The 17,482-nt window shown below is 41.7% G+C and overlaps 1 protein-coding gene across 3 annotated transcripts in view; it reads right to left on the reverse strand.

The window, feature by feature from the left end:
• Nucleotides 1-401: 401 nt before the first annotated feature.
• Nucleotides 402-17,482, reverse strand: part of LOC142851751 (uncharacterized) — a 143,524-nt gene continuing 126,443 nt past the window's right edge. For 2 of the 3 annotated variants that reach the window (XM_075975750.1, XM_075975752.1), the window contains exons 2-4: nt 8,995-9,121; nt 7,233-7,328; nt 402-2,013 (exon numbers count right to left, since the gene is read on the reverse strand). In XM_075975750.1, coding sequence (XP_075831865.1) covers nt 668-2,013; nt 7,233-7,328; nt 8,995-9,121 — 1,569 coding nt within the window. In that variant the 3' untranslated portion in view covers nt 402-667. Of the gene's footprint in view, nt 2,014-5,009; nt 5,113-7,232; nt 7,329-8,994; nt 9,122-17,482 lie in introns of all 3 variants that reach the window. The other variant, XM_075975753.1, reaches the window with a different exon arrangement.

Below are 17,482 nucleotides of genomic sequence, written 5' to 3' on the forward strand. Positions count from 1 at the left end.
GTAAGGATTCCAGAGCCAGACGCTGGGTGGACACCTGCTAGCTCAGAGAGGCGGAGCTTCTTACACACCCAGGGGATGTTACAGGAGCTCAGATGACTCCACTGGGAAAAACAACAGTAACTATGCCACAGCCCAGATCTCAGATTCCGGGTGACCAATGGACAAAGCTAGGACATGGGAAAGGTTTCATGGAGCATTTATGGTTACAGAAGATGGAGACTTATTAATAAAGGCAAGCTTTAAACACATTGCTTGAACAAACTGTTGCGAGTTACAGCAAAGAGAACTCTGCTGTTCTCTGATGATACTCTTAGTACCTGAGCTGTTCTATGTTAGTGTTCATGCTGACATTGCAAAGTGATTAACTTGACATTCTCCACCATGGATTCATTAGGGTTGGATAAGATCTAAATTGTTAGCAAAGATTTTTACCATACTTCACACACGCATGGACTTTGTAGTCAGAATGAATCATTTGATGTGATTTAAGGGCTGATGAAGTAAACTTTTAAGGCATTTGTAGGATTTCTCTTCCGTATGAACTATATCATGTGTTGAGTAAGGCTATAAAGATTCGTGAAGTCTTTGCCACATTCCCCACACTTTTAGGGATTGTCTTCAAATTGAATTTTCTTTTTTTCCCCCTTTTTAAAAAAAGATTTATTTATTATTTATACAGTATTCTGTCTGTCTGTATGCTTGCAGGCCAGAAGATGGCACCAGATCTCACTAGAAATGGCTGTGAGCCACCATGTGGTTGCTGGGAATTGAACTCAGGACCTCTGGAAGAGCAGTCAGTGCCCTTAACCTCTGAGCCATCTCTCCAGCCCCCTTGAATTTTCTTTTTTCTTTTATGTTGTCTAAGGGATGAAGAACAGGAAAAACATCTGTTGCATGCTTCACACTTGTAGGGTTTCTCTCCAGTGTGAACTCTCTTGTGTTTTCTAAGGGATGACTGATAATGAAAGGCTTTGCCACAGTCCTTGCACTTGTAGGGTTTCTCTCCAGTGTGAGTTGTTTGATGCTCTAGAAGACTCCTAGAATAGGAAAACTGTTTGCCACATTCTACACACTTATAGGGACTGTCTTCAGAATGGATTGTTTGATGCTCTCTAAGGGATAACGAGGAGTAAAAACATCTGCCACAGTCCCCACACCTGTAGGGATTGTCTTCACAGTGAATTGTTTGATGTCGCTGAAGAGATAAAGGTAAGTAAAAACATTTGCCACACTCTTCACACTTGTATGATTTCTCTCCAGTATGAATTGTCTGATGTTCTTTAAGTCTTTTAAAACTGGAAAGAGTTTTGCCACACTCTGCACACTTGTAGGGATAGTCTTCAGAATGGATTGGTTGATGCCGTCTAAGCGATGAAGATGAGCAAAAACATTTGCCACACTCCTTACACTTGTATGGTTTCTTTTCAGTGTGGACTCTCTGATGTTTCTGAAGGTGTGCAAAGGAGGAGAACCCTTTGCCACATTCTACACACTTGTAGGGATAGTCTTTGGAGTGAATTACTTGATGTTGTCTAAGGTATGAAACTGAAGAAAATCTTTTGCCACACTCTTCACACTTGTATGGTTTCTCACCAAAATGATATCTTTGATGTTTATTTAGGTTTGAAGGATCATAAAAAGCTCTGCCACATTCTTCACACTTGTAGGGTTTCTCTCCAGAATGAATTTTTTGATGTTGCTTTAGCATTGAAGAATAGTAAAATGATCTGCCACAATCTCCACACTTGTACGTTTTTTCATCAGTATGATTTTTCTGGTGTATAAACAGTGATTGGCGAGTATTGAAGGCCTTGTGACATTCTTTACACATGTAGGGTTTTTCTCCAGTGTGAAGTCTCTGGTGTATAGAAAGTGCTTTAGAAGAACTAAGGCCCTTACCACATTCTTCACACTTGAAGGGTTTCTCCCTTGTACGAATTCTTTGGTGTTGAATGTGTTGTGAGTTACAGTCAATGGCTTTGTTGTAAACATTATAATCACTGGGTGTTTTTCCTGTTGAACAGAAGTTGAGATATGAATAAAGGCCAGGAAATATTCTTACAATGCTCACTTACAATGCTTACCTTTTAAAAATAAAGTATTTGCTCATGCATACTGAAGCATCAATAAGAAAACACAGTACATTTCAAAACCTATAGGCACTAAGAATAAATGATAAAATAATGTAGGGAGAAATAATTTCTACTTCAACTAGAATAAGGGCACAACCAAATAGAATATAGACATAATGGCATATAATTCAAAATTTAATAGCTAAGTAACATGTGAGGGCATTTTACTAACAGAAATAAACCCATTAAACAATAGAGATATTATAGGTCTAGACACCCATGAAAGTATAAAGTAACCAAGCCTGGAAAGAGAAGGTTAATTGTGATTGTATGGATTTGAGCTATTGTCTAAATGTGAAATTTTTATCCTGCACATATAATTATATTTTCAAAGATATGAATGATAAGCTGCACAAGTAGATGTTCCCCAAAATATTAAATTCATAGGTCAAAAATTCAGGACAGTATTTTATGTTTTGTTTGGATAGCAAGAAAATATATATCTGAACCATATCACATCATGATAAGAAAAAACCTTCAGGTTCGCCTATGCATTACATAAAGTATGCTGAGACAACATATTTGTCAGTGAATAAATGACAAGACTACTATTTCCTTTTTTGTTTTTGCTGTTCAAGACAAGGTTTCTCTGTGTAGAACTTACTGTCCTGGAGCTCACTATTTAGAGCAGGCTGGTCACAAACTTAGAAATCCACTTACCTCTGCCTACCAAGGGCTGGGATTCGTGAAGTAGGGCCCTATACCCAGGCAATAAGATTATGTATTTTTAGGACTTATTAATTTATAAGACTAAGTAGCTATTAAACACAAAATAGAGAGACAATGAACCAAGCATGAAAACAAGAAACCTATGTTTACCCATGAAGTAGAAATTCACAGAACAGAGCTCATAGATATTTCTTTCTTTTTTATTTATTTATTTTTTATTTTTTTGTTGCTGTTGAAAAAAATTTCCACCTCCTCCCTGCCTCCCATTTCCCTCCCCCTCCTCTCCCCTCCCCCCACTCCTTTCCTCCTCCCTTCACTCCTGTCCCCCTCTCCCCACTCCATTCCCCCTCCCTCTCGAGTCTGAAGAGCAGTCCGGATTCCCTGCCCTGTGGGAAGTCTCATAGATATTTCATAATCCTACATTGTCTGTATATACTTCATCAATGTGCTGTGCTGAGCCACCAAAATATATGGGGAATGTATAAGGAATAATTATAGGCTATATATACCTTTGAAATGATAATAGAGAATATAAAATTGCAAAGCAAAGAAAAAATTTTGAAGCCACAAAACTTTGAAAGCTTAGTGGTGATCTATTAAACATATTCTTCTAGCTATGGATGGGTTTAATCTTTGAATACATATTCACAAAGGGCATGCATTTTACATCCTCATTACTGAGCGTGTGATGAAGAAAAACTCTGGAAGATGTCTTCATCGAGAACCAAGAGCTCTGATGGGGTCACTTTCCTCGATATGTAAGCGATACGAGAGGAAGTCATGTGTGAGCTTCCTTTCTTACCGCGGATTCAACCTAGGTGTTTAGAAATGTGTGCAACATTTCCGATGCATAGAACACAGTACAGAGTCTGTTGTTACCGAACTGCCCAAAATGACTCTACTTTGTGTGAGTTTTACACAACCGTCCTCTAACTACACAATCCTGCTGAGAAAATGTTCTCAGGCAGCCTCCCTGGCAGCTGTGGAAGATCCACTGTTTTACATCACAGAACAAATTGTTTGAATCAATGAAATTAAAAGGTTTGGATTTTAAGCCCCAGCCCGTGTCTGGTATGATGTAAATGTGCATTTGGCTTTATAAACCCAATTAAACTAGTGTTAAAGAGTGCTGGGATGACCAATGTATTGCCTTCCTGACACAAATCCAACCTGTCCTTCTGGTCCTCCGATGGGGCAGGTGTGGGTATTTTTGGCTGGTCCAGATTCTGGTAAAAATCCCAACAGGGATTCCTTCTCTGGTCTCCTTCTAAGAGGAAAGATGTAGACGGAAAAGGTAATGGATGAAATTTTCAGTCAAGTCCACATCTTACGTCATTTCTGTGGATGCTGAGGGTTAGCGGAGTCCCCTCCATCTATGCTCTCTCAGCTTCTGATCAGTGCCTTACTTTTGTTGCTTTCCCTGACCCTCCTAATGGAACAGAGAGTCAGCTGCTCTCTGAGCTCATACTGGATTCAAGACTAATGGGTTGTGGGTTCCGCTGTCCTCCTGCCTGTCCGCATGAGTGGTGGCAAAAATCCATTCTGAGGTTGTATCCATGGGATTGGGAAACTCCACGTCTATATTCCCTTCAACCTTCATATCCCTGGCACTGAGCTCTCCATGATGATACTCTCTATGATGAAACAAGTTACTGAATGGAGAAGGTCTGCAGAACTGACCAAAATTTAAACATAAACACGATCCATGGAACTGGGGGATGTCAGGCTCCTAATCCCTTTATAGAGTATGTTTAAATTTCATTTCAGTATGAAAGATTTTTCAATTCATCAGTCATAATTTTAGAGTGTGAAATTATTAACAGACAAAAATCACTTTCATTTATTAAGTCCTAATCTGATGAGAGTCACTAATTTATTGTAAGCTGTTACAACAAAGGTAATTAAGACATAACAGTTAGTGATGAGTCACCTATGAATGATGAAATAAACTTAGTGTGTCCAAAGTTGTGTTTATATTCATGCTAAATACAGATCTATACATTCGTGCTATATACAAATATAATTCATGGACAGACACAATACTAGAGGTAGAGAAAAATTTCTACCTTCCATTATCCAGTCCTCTGTACCTTAAAGCAGGAAACTGAATGAATGTAAGTTCCACTTTCTTTTCTTTAGTATGGAATAATATTAAAATTAGAGATACTTAAAGTAAGTGGTTCTTGGGCCAGGAGTGGTGATACACACCTTTAATCCCAGCACTCTGCAGCAGAGGCAGAACAATCTTTTTGAGTTCACTGCCAACCTGGTCCACACAGTCAGCTCCAGGACTGCCAGGGCTACAGAGAAACTGTCTTAAAAAACAAACAAAAAAAAATAAGAACCACAAAAGAAAAGAAAAACATAGAAAGCCGGTTATTGAAATTGAATGCTTGGGTTAAAAGGATTAAATCTACACTACACTTGCATGGATCAAATGCATCACTTACCCTCAGATGGGACAGAGATCTATGAGACTAAATGGCATTCTAGTCTCAACGCAGGAGAAGGATGCATGGGGAATAGGACTCCTCAGTGCCTGCAGCTCCTGTCTCCCTGTGGCCTGTAAGCCAGACCAGAAAATCCTATTCTGTATCTGAGGGAAAGATGAATCACTCCTCATGCCCACAGCACAGGAGGTAGATTCTCTCATGCTGAGGAGGATCTCAGATTCTGCACCACACTCCAAATGTGTCAGGCAATGGAGACCTCATTGCAATTTCTCTGTAGTCCATGTCTCGTGAACTGATAGCAAAAGATACCGAGGAGAACCTTATACCTATGCCTGCTACCCAGCTGTTACAGGAACTACATGCTAGCTCAACTGGCCTTGCCCTGTCCCCTGGTTTTGAATTTTCCTTCTCTTAACAAAGCTAATTTCAGAGCTGAGATGTAGTGCCTGATTGTGTAGGGAGTCCTCAGCAAAGCGGTAGACAATACACGACAAGGCTCTGCCACAGGACCAGTGAGCACAGCAGGCTGAACTCTGGGCACTCATGTGAACTAAGCTGCATGTGCCATGTGGCAGAGGGCATAAGAAATATGGGTTCCTAAGAAGGACATGCATGGAGGGCCCCAGGAAGGGGAAATAGTTAAGATCTCCCATGTAAACTGGGAGGGGAGAAGGGAAGAAATGTGGGAATGGGAACATGAGAGATCAAGATGACTGAGTTGGGGGAGAGAAGGCGAGCAACGAAACAGGTGTCTTGATGGGGGAGCCATTCTAGGATTACGGAAAAACCTGGTGCTAGGGAAATTCCTAAGAATCCACAAGGATGACCCCAGCTAAGATTCAGAGCAATAGTCGGGAGGGTGCCTGAACTAGCCTTCCCCTATAATCAGATTAGAGACTATCTTAATCATCGTAGAACCTACATCCAGTAACTGATGGAGGCAGATGCAGAGATCCACAGCCGAGCACTGAGCTGAGCTCTGGTAGTGCAGTTGGAGGGAGGAAGGATCATATGAACAAGGGAGGTCAAAATCATGATGGTGAATAACACAGCAGAGACAGCTGACCCAAGCCAGTGGGAGTTCATAAACCCTAGAATGACAGCTGGGGAGCCTGCATGGGACCAAACTACACCCTCTGAATGTGGGTGACAGTTATGTAGCTAGGTCTGTTTGGGCAGCCCCAGCAGTGGGACCAGGACTTATTCCAGGTGCAAGAGCTGGTTTTTAAAAACCCATTCCCTGTGATGGGATACCTTGCTCAGCCTACGGGGTAGGGGGGATGGTCCTGCAAGGCCTTGTATCTCATTCTGTCCTATCCTTCTAGGTCTAATGGTCAGACCCTGCTGAACCAACTAGTGTTGAAAAGTGTTGAAAAAAATCCAACGGCCTCTGCTAAATTAATGTACCTAATGGCCCAATACAACCCCTTCTAAAATACACCAATGCTTTGACTCTTCCCTAAGATCAGCAGGGAAGGCACTGCCCAAAGTGACTCCGCTTTGTCTGAGTTTTATCCAACAGCTCCCACCCCCAAGTTGCTCTCATCAACAGAACTGACATTGTTCGGCCTCTGTCACTGCCTGCCCTTCTCGGGTGGAATTGTGGGTTTGGCTTTATAAACTCAATATTCTCACTTTGATGTACAGATCTTTCTGGCATGGTCTGTTCTCGATGTCTGTATATGACTCTCAATCTGACCAACACAGACTTCTCCTTCACTGAGTCTTACATGACAATAATTCACCAAAAAGAAAAACCTTGGAAGTCACTGTAAATAGAAGCACAGCTCGCTGTTGGAAAGATACATAGCTTAAGAGACTTAAAGCATCTAAGCCATGTGCTTTGACAACAAAGACCCGAAGGAGAGACCTGAAGAATGATTCCCAGAGTATCATGTTTCAAGGCACATGGGAAAGCCTGCCTTTCTATTGGATACTTGGATCTCAACTTTACCCCCATCCCCTCATTCCTACACACCTGGGTGCATGGTGGCTGCTGCTTGTCTCTCCCCATCTGAAGGCTCTGGTCTTTGCTCCAGAAATGTCACCAGGTGTGGCTTAGGAACAGCAAGACCTGTTTGTAGAAAAAGAGAAGAAGATTTTTTATGTGTGCTTTTTTTTTTAACTTGGAATTGACATGTCACTTCCTGTACAGGACTTGTAAGGACAGAGATGAGGTGACAAATGATTGCAGACAATCAGTTCCTTAGGTGTTTTCAGACAGGATCACTACAACATGTGAAGGAGCCTACAGCACCCAGAGTCTGAGTTTCATTTAAAAAACATTAAATCTGAATCGTGAAACACTTTCATTACAAGTGTGCTCCATGTCTCAGGCCACTGAATTTCTGACAATCCCAATAGAGTGAAGGAAACACATATCCAACACAAAAGGTTAAACACAAAAAGAGAAAAACAGTGAAGAGATTTTTTAAATAATTTATTTTTGTTTTTCATAGATGTTTTGACTGCATGTATGTCTGTGTGAGGATGAAGATTAATATAATTGATCTTTATCAATAAAAATCAGGTGTCAGGTATTAGGGTAAGAATCTGAATGATCAGAGAAGCAGCAGAGCAGCCAACTTCCTACCTCTCCCATTCCTCTGTCCAAATGGGATAAGTACCCATCTCAGCCCAACCTTACCACTTCCTCTAGTAACATTTCATTTGTATTTTAATAGATAAAGCTTGTCTGAAGACCAGAGTGCAAAACAGTCACATTAGTCAACCAAACAGGCTGGGCAGTGGTGACACACCTTTAATCCCAGCAGCCACTCAGTTAGCCATAGAGGCTAGGCAGTGGTGGTGCATGCCTTTAAACTGAACACTAAAGAGGAATGGTGTAGGAGGTCCTTCTGTCTATGTGTTGCTTTCATTGGTTAATAAAGAACTGCTTCGAGCCTGTTCAAGCCTATGGCAGGGAAGAAGAGAACTAGGAGGCTGCATTCTGGGAGGAAGAAAGCAGAGACAGGGAGCCGCTAGAGACGGACATGATGAATATTTCTTAGTAAGCCACTGCCATGTGGCAATACACAGATTAATATAAATGGGTTAAACTAAGATGTAAGAGTTAGCCAATAAGAAGTTAGAGCTAATGGGCCAAGCAGTGTTTTAATTAATACAGTTTCTGTATGGTTGTTTCAGGTGTAAGCTAGCCGGGCGGCCGGGATGAACAAGCGGGCCCTCCTCTTGTTACAGAGGAATACAAGGCAGAATGAGACAAAAACTTGATCACTTTTAGTCTGATGATTTCATACAGCCAAGAACTCTCTAGTGACCTGGCAGCTTTGCTTTTCAGATCTTCAGGTTGAAGCCTAATATCTGTCACTGGGTTTTTATTATGCATGCCAAAACTTTCTGTCCCTCTCTCTACAGTCCTCCAAACCTCTAGGGTCAGCAAGCTCCACCCTCTGATTCCAAACAAACTTTATTTGTCAGAACACAATCAAAATACTGCACAACATGAGGGTGTCAGATCTTGACATTACAGACAGTTGTGAGCAGCCATGTGGGTGCTGGGAATTGAACCCCAGTCCCCTAGAAGAGCAGTCAGTGCTCTTAACAACTGAGCCATCTCACCAGCCCCCAGATGATTTTTAATATAGCAATCTCCATAATTTTTCTGAAAATGAAGGATATGAAAATCACTGTTGAAATGCTCCCATGAGATACCATACAATGCGAGGAAGCTACATGTTGATGGTGAAATAAGAAGTCACTATAGGTGAGATCCTCACCCAGGAAATCCAGGTGGCTGTAATTCTCCAACATCACATCCCTGTACAGATTCCACTGAGCGGGCTCCAGGCATTTCCTCTCTTCTGGAGAAAACTCAATGGCCACATCTGAGAAGGACAGCATTTCCTGAAATAAAGATTAACAAATGATACCACACATTAATTTAATTAAAACCATCAATAATATAAACATCAAGATGCACTGGACTGGATAGTTCTGTCAACTAGACATTAGCTAGGGTCATCTGAGAAGAGAGAAACATAATAAAAGAAAATGCCTCCCAAAGACTGTCCTATAGGGAAGAATATGGCATTTGTTAATTCGTGACTCATATGACACATCACAGCCCTTTTATGGGTGGTCCCCAATAGGCAGGCAGTCCTGTCTGGTATAGGAAGGCTGGCTGGGCAAGTCAGTAAGCAGTGTTCTTAGTGACTTCTGTTCCAGTTCTTGCCTCAGGTTCCCGTCTTGACTTCCCTCAGTGATGGACTGTTACCTGGAGTTGGAGTCTAAAATAAACTCTTTCTTCTCCAAGCTGTCTCTCATCACGGGCTTTAGCACAATAGGAACCCTCAGACAGGCACCATGGATTTGTCCAGGATGAAAGAGAACTAGAAATGTTCTTACACAGGTAGTAATATCCTCAGACATGCCTGAAGTGGTCACATGATCCCACACTGACCCATCAAAAGGAAAGACAAAGTAAACAATTCTATAGGCCCAATTTGACACAATCCATTTAAGGCAGAAATGTAAAATGAATGCATCCACAGAGCATGTATTTAGTGTCATGTGCTACTGCACACCACACACGTATGCATTCCTCACAGGAGAAAGTCACGGTGAGGGAGAAGGGATTTCTCAACAGTTCATGCGCACAATCATGACAGTGAAGTGGAATGAAAATACAGAGTCTGCTGCAGCAAGGCCCTGAAGTACAAGTAGCTATAAGAATCACTCCCCAAATTACCTACCACAGTTACCACACAGGGAAGTGTCTGCTGTACCAGCGCCAATCCTCTGTGAGACGCTGTGGATGGGGAGCAGTACACCTATGAATATCATTTAGGAGGGATTTTACCCAATAGTATTAATGGCAAAATTTTCAGGGGAATTTGATTCTGGAAAAATTCATTTCTATAGTGAAGAAATTAAAATAGTGTCTGTCCTAAGGGGGACACATTGCCACTCACTAGAGACTGTTATGCGTTCTTGGTATAATTTGGAGTTGGATATCGTACTCCACATGAATGGTGCCTGGTTCCACAGACAACAAGGAACAACTAAATGGACAGAGTAGTTGTAATAAGAATTCTTGTGTCTCTTGTCAGTGTCCCTCAGAGATATCTTTTCAGAGAGTCAAACAAACCAGAAGACTAGACATTTCAGCTGGTTGTTTTGACAGGGGCTAGATAGAATCTAGCAGAGGGTACTTGGTAGTGTACTATGTTTACACAGTCCTTCTCACTCTGTGGACACATCTGTATTTATTCTGTCAACATTTTTCTTGGTAAATATGAGGTGGTTTAAGAGTTGATTGCAGGGGGCTGGAGAGATAGCTCAGTGGTTAAGAGCACTGCCTGCTCTTCCAGAGGTCCTGAGTTCAATTCCCAGCAACCACATGGTGGCTCACAGCCATCTGTAATGAGATCTGGTGCCCCTTCTGGCCAGAAAGCATACAGACAGACAGAACACTGTATACATAATAAATAAATAAATCTTTAAAAAAAAAAAGAGTTGATTGCAGGAGGCCCGACGGACTGAACCACCTGGGAGCAGCAATCAACCTCCCCTGCCCCAGTGGAAATTGACCCACTGGGGAGCGACGAGCAATCGGGACCATGGCACCATGGCAAGCCTCCACCTCTAGGAGTAACCATCTGAGCCTTGGGCCTGCTTGCACCTGGAGGAGATAACCAGGGGCTCTACTCTGCCTGCACCTTAAGTGGCGTCCAACTGAGCCACAGCCACCAACTACACCAGCTGGAGGAAGAGGAACTCCTTGAAGCACAGGCTCCACTTATACCACCTGGAGGAACAGACGGGTAGACAACAAGGTAAGAACACACTCAGCAACACAAAGAGCAAAACGACACCAAAAACTAGTGGCTCAACAACAGCAGGAGCTGAACACCCCACACAGATGAAGCAGAAGAAAACAACATTAAAAGTAACTTTATGAAAATGATTGAGGTATTTAAGGAGAAATGAAAAGTTCTCTTAAAGAAGGGGAGGAAAGGACAAACAAAAAGTTGGAAGAAATCCACAAATCCCTTAAAGAAAACCAAGAAAAAGCAATCAAGCAGGTGAAAGAAATGATTCAAGACTTGAAAACTGAAATAGAGACAATAAAGAAACCAAGGAAATTCTGGAAATGGAAAATTTGAGTAAATGATCAAAAATCACAAATGCAAACATAAACAACAGAATATAAGAGATGAAAGAAAGAATCCCAGGTGTTGAAGATACTATAGAGGAAATAGATTCATCAGTCAAAGAAAATGTAAAAATCCAACAGAAGCTTAAGGCAAACTATCCAGGAAATATGGGACACCATGAAAAGACCAAATGTAAGAATAATAGGGATAGAAGTCCAACTCAAAGGCACAGAAAATATATTCAATAAAATCACAGAAGAAAACTTTCCCAACCTAAGGAAAGACATGGCTATGAAAATACAAAAAGGTTACAGAACACCAAATAAACTGAACCCAAAAAAAAGTTTCCTCTCCACAAAATAATCAAAACACTAAAATACAGAATAAATAAAGAATGTTAAGAACTGCAAAGGGAAAAGGCCAAGTAAAGGCAGACCTATCAGAATTACACCTGACTTCTCAGTAGAAACAATGAAAGCCAGAAGGTTCTGGTCAGGTGTTAGGCAGACACTAAAAGTTCATGGATGCCAACCCAGACTACTGTACCCAGCAAAACTTTAAATTATCATAGGTGGAAAAAACAAGATATTCCATGACGAAACCAGATTTAAACAATACCTATCCACGAATCCAGCACTACAGAAAGTACTAGAAGGAAAACTCCAACCCAAGGAAGTCAGCTGTAGCCACAAAAACACAGACAATAGATGATCTCACAACAGCAAATCCCAAAGAAGGGAAACACACACACAATACCACCAACAATACAAAAGAAAAACTGCAGGAACTAGCAATCAGTGGTCATTAATATTGCTTAATATAAATAGATTCAATTTGCCAAGAAAAAGACACAGGCTAACACATTATATACAAAAACAGAATCCATTTTTCTGCTGCATACAGGAAGCATACTTCAACCGCAATGACAGACATTGTCTCCAAGTAAAGGGTTAGGGGGAAAGTTTCCAATCAAATGGACCTATGAAACAAGCTGGTGTAGCTAATATCTAATAAGATAGACTTCAAAATAAAATCAATCAAAAAAGACAAAGAAAGGATATTTCATATTCATCACAGAAAAAATTCTTCAAGAGGAAATCTCAATTGTGAACATCTCTGCCCCAAGGAACATCTCTGGAAGCATCATTATCCCTGACTTCAAGCTTTATTATAGAGCTACAGTAATGACAACAGTTTGGTATTGGCATAAAAACAGACAGGTTGACCAATGGAATTGAATCAAAGATCCTGATATTAGCCCATACACCTTCAAACACCTGATTTTTGACAAAGAAACTAAAAATATAAACTGGAAAAAGAAAAGCATCTTCAACAAATGGTGCTAGTATAACTGGAAGTAGACATGTAGAAGAATGCAAATATATCTATCTATTGCCATGCACAAAACTCAAGTCCAAATGGATCAAAGACTTCATGAACCCCATGAAGAGAAAGTGGGAGGTACACTTGAACACATTGACATAGGAGACCACTTCCTAAATATAACCCCAGTAGCACAGACACTGAGGGAAACAATTGATAAATAGGACCCCTTGAAACTGAGAAGCTTCTGTAAAGCAATGGACATGGTCAACAAGACAAAACAGCTGCCTACAGAATGGGAAAAGATCTTCACCAACTCCACATCTGACAGAGGGCTGATCTCCAAAATATATAAAGAATCCAAGAAATTAGACATCAAACTACCAAATAATTCAATTTAAAATGGGTACAGATCTAAACAGAGAATTCTCAACAGAAGAATCTCAAATGGCTGAAAGACACTTAAGGAAATGTTCAACATACTTAGTCATCAGGAAAATGCAAATCAAAGCAACCCTGAGATTCCATCTTACATCTGTCAGAATATCCAAGATCAAAAACACCGATGACAGCTTATGTTGGAGAAGATGTGGAGTAAGGGGAACACTCCTCCAGTGCTGGTGAGAGTGCAAACTGGTATAGCTGCTTTGGAAATCAGTACGGTGATTTCTCTGAAAATTAGGAATCAATCTACCCCAGGACCCGCAATACCACTTTTGAGCCTATACCCAAAAAGGTTAAATCACACCACAAAAACATTTGCTTAAACTATGTTCATAACAGCATTATTCATAATAACCAGAACCTGCAAACAACCTAAATGCCCCTTAACAAAGAATGGATAAAGAAAAAGTGGTACATTTACACAATGGAGTACTATTTGGCAGAAAAAAAAAACCAATGACATCTTTAATTGCAGGCAAATGAATGGAACTAGAAAAAAAATCCTGAGTGAGGTAACCCAGACCCAGAAAGACAAACATAGTATGTAATCACTCATAATTGGATATCAGACATAAAGCAAGGATAACCAGCCTATAGTTCACAGACCCAGAGAAGCTAGAGCCCTCTTCCAAAAACTGATAGAAGCCGGGCGGTGGTGGCGCACGCCCTTAATCCCAGCACTCGGGAGGCAGAGGCAGGCGGATCTCTGTGAGTTTGAGACCAGCCTGATTTACAGAGCTAGTTCCAGGACAGGCACCAAAAACTACAGAGAAACCCTGTCTCGAAAAAATCCAAAAAAATAAAAATAAAAAAAAATTGATAGAAGCAGATGCAGAGATCCACAACTAACCACTAGGTCAAGTTCCAGGCGAAGAGAGGGACTAGGGATAATACAAACAATATTATTATTCAATAATAAATAATACCATGATGAAGAAAACCACAGAATCAGCTGACCCAAGCTAGTGTGAGGTCACCGATTCCAGACTGACAACTGGGGAACCTGCATATGATGAACAAAGCCCCCTGAATACAGGTGACAATGATGTGTCTTGGGAAATATATGGGGCCACTGACAGTGGGACCAGTATCTACCTCTAATGCGTGAACTGACTTCGTGTAGCCCATTCTATAGACAGACAGACAGACAGACAGACAGTTACATAGGTAGATAGATACATACATAGGTACATAGGTAGATAGGTAAACTGAAGAGTAGCAGGATATTGACAGGAAGTCATATGCAAAGAAAGGACTGAATTCCAGGTCAGGTTCCAAAACAACAGTGACCCTCCATTCAAAACAGCAGATCTACAGGCGACATAAGAGTGCACACACATCATGGAGTACCAACCCTAGATCTTTGTCCCAGAGCTTTAATCACATAGCTGTGGCCTGAAACAATCACTAGCATTTGCTTCAAACCACCAAGTTATGCACTTGTATGACTCAGAAAGTAGATTAAACTATGAAAAATATGAGAGACAAAATATAGTACCTGATTTGGAAACATGAATTATATAATTACGATTTTAGTTTCAAAATAAGTATCACATGTTTTGCTCTGTACATTAGATGTCTAGATGGTTTTGCAGATTTTAATAGTCTACACATTGTTTCTGAGTCTTCTTAAAGCAACACTGTGTGGAGTATGTCCAATACAGATTAGGGCCATGCACTCTCATAGACCTGACTAAATTTCATATAGAGACTGCAGAATGGAGAGAACAATAGAATGCAGATATCAAAGAGGTGGTCATGCAACCACACACACCTTTTATCTCAAAATATGTTTTTTCATTTGATAATGGCTATGGAGGATACTATGGCAGACAATTTTATAATCCGAATTAACAACATAATGAAAATCAGTGCTGCTCAGATTTATTCCTTTCATGTGTTTGGTGCCTGTTTAAAAAATATTTGCAAGTTCTCTCTATGGCCTCTGACATAATCATATAGATTGATCTGCAGGAACTGAATGTCATCACCCAGCACCTCCGCTCCAGGGTTTCCCAGAGATGACATGTCTAACTAACACAGCACGGTCATGCATGAGCTGTAAACACAGGTAACTCCTTCCCTCACACTGACACAGAGCACAGTGAAAGAAGCCTGGGAGGAAAGACACAGGACTGTCAGCAAGGGGAACTGGACTGGACCTGTGGAAGAGCAGGACCCACCGTTAGCAGTTTGCTTTACTGTTGGCTATGCAGTGCCCCATGTGGAGGACAGTGCAGGAAGTGGTTTTGTTCTGGCTCACTGTAAGAAGCATCTGCTCACAGAGGAACCTCTGCTGTAAGGACAGGGGAAGACATCCCAGCTGCAGCTGCAGAAAAAGATCCAGGAATATAACCACAGTAGCCGCATTAGCCAAGAACTAGAGAATACAAATGAAGAAATAATGGAGTCTCAGATTAGATATGAAAGGAACAAACTGGAAGAAACCAGAGAAAACCGGAAGAAAGCTGCACAGGTCATGAGAGCAGCTAACACAGATTAACATGCAAAACGAATGAAGCACTTTTTGTTGTTGCTGCATATAAGCAGAACTATTCAAACAAAGCAAAGAGAATTCTTCCTCACAGAGGAATGCAAACGACTGGCCGAATACCAAAAGCAAAGTCTCTAACAAGAACATGTTGGGGACAAAGTTTAAATTACATGTGGGATAAGTCAGCACAGTTTTAACATAGCTAAACTATGTTAAACACACATAGTTTGTAAATCAACAAAGTGTTGACTGCATCGATTTATCAAGGTGTTCACTGTAAGAAATAGGAAATGAACCATAGAAAGTATTTATCACACCATTAAAGTTGAAATGCTGTCAGACTTAGGTAGAATAGGCTGGCCTGGAATTTGCTATGAAGCAGGGGAGGACCAGAGGGCCCTGCCTCCCCCTCACAAACGCAGAGATGACAGGGATGTGCCTCAGAGGAGACTGACGTTTCTTTTCTATCACAGGTCTGGTTACTAAAATCCCAGGAATACACACAGGTCTGGGAGTTCTCCTCACCTGCTGACCTGACAGTGAAAGATCCCCAGAGCATGGAGACTCTGACTCAAGTCTCCGGATAACACGACCCCCCAGGAACTCACGAGAGACCGTCCTTGCTACAATCACGCGAGGTTTATAGACAGGGCAGGAACCAGTGCACTTATTCCCCACGCAGGGGTAAAGAGTTTGACCCCGAGTAGCTGGGAGAAGGAGTATTTAAGGGAAGAAACCATAACACAATAATCCAAAGGAGGTAGGGAGAGCGTCATTGGAAAATTCTGAAAATACCAGTGATAATCACAAGGGGGTACCTCCCTGTTTCTCAAGATTATAATCTAACTTTGTCTTCAGCTAGTTCCTGAAACAGAGTCACTGAACCGGCTAATCTAGATTTTTGATTCTTCCCTCCCTGCTTAGATTTTTGGCTCTATTTTTTTTCTGCTAGAGGGGTATGGATTTATCCTGGTCTTTCAACACAAAAGTCTGGCATGTAACACAAGACCATGAGAGCTTTTCACCTGTTCCTAGGGACCCTGCTTCTGGACCAGCTCAACAAGCTCAAGGCCTCATCAAGACGTTGACACAACCATTGTGGGCCAAGCAGACATCCTGTCGTTTTCACAGTTAGTCTGCCCTACATTAGGGATGGGGGAGCTTTCAAGGCTTTAAGGGAACCCAGACCTCAAGGTGAGGCCTGGAATCAGCTTCTCCAGTTCCTTATTTCCTGTGTGTGGGCTGTATGTGTGTTCTCTCCACCCTAGTCACAGTTTTCTATAGCAGCTGATCCTGGCAGATCTGTCTGCTGTGTTTCAGAATTTCTCACATGCGACCCGTTGCACCTCAGACTTTCCCTCTCTTAATTCTTTAACTGGAGACAAAATGAACACAATCAAAACCTCAAGACCGTTACACTAGGCTGGCTACAGAGCACAGGAAGGACCAGAAACCCCAAGTTACTGAGAAATCTCACAGCATCCCTGTGACAATGGGTCAGAAGTGAAGGACAAAATCTCACAGCATCCCTGTGACAATGGGTCGGAAGTGAGGGACACTTCCCCACCAAAGCTGCTCAGTGAAGTGAGCTCCCAGCTCCCCCTCAGGAACAGGCAGTCAGCTGACCATCCTTAGCCTGCAACCCTGGACCCAGTACTGTCATCTACTCCGCGCTCCCAGGCTGCTCTCCTGTCCCAGAAGCCCAAGGCAGACTCGGGCTGCACGCGGCGTCACTCAGGACACAGTCCCTGTCGCCGTCACCCCAGCCCTGACCTGCAACCTCAGGCGTCTCAACCAGTTGAGCACAGCACCTCCAAGGCAGCTTCTCCCGCCCTCCCACCCAGCTCA

Source organism: Microtus pennsylvanicus, chromosome 6 (assembly GCF_037038515.1).
Source record: "Microtus pennsylvanicus isolate mMicPen1 chromosome 6, mMicPen1.hap1, whole genome shotgun sequence".
NCBI classification, from domain to species: domain Eukaryota; kingdom Metazoa; phylum Chordata; class Mammalia; order Rodentia; family Cricetidae; genus Microtus; species Microtus pennsylvanicus.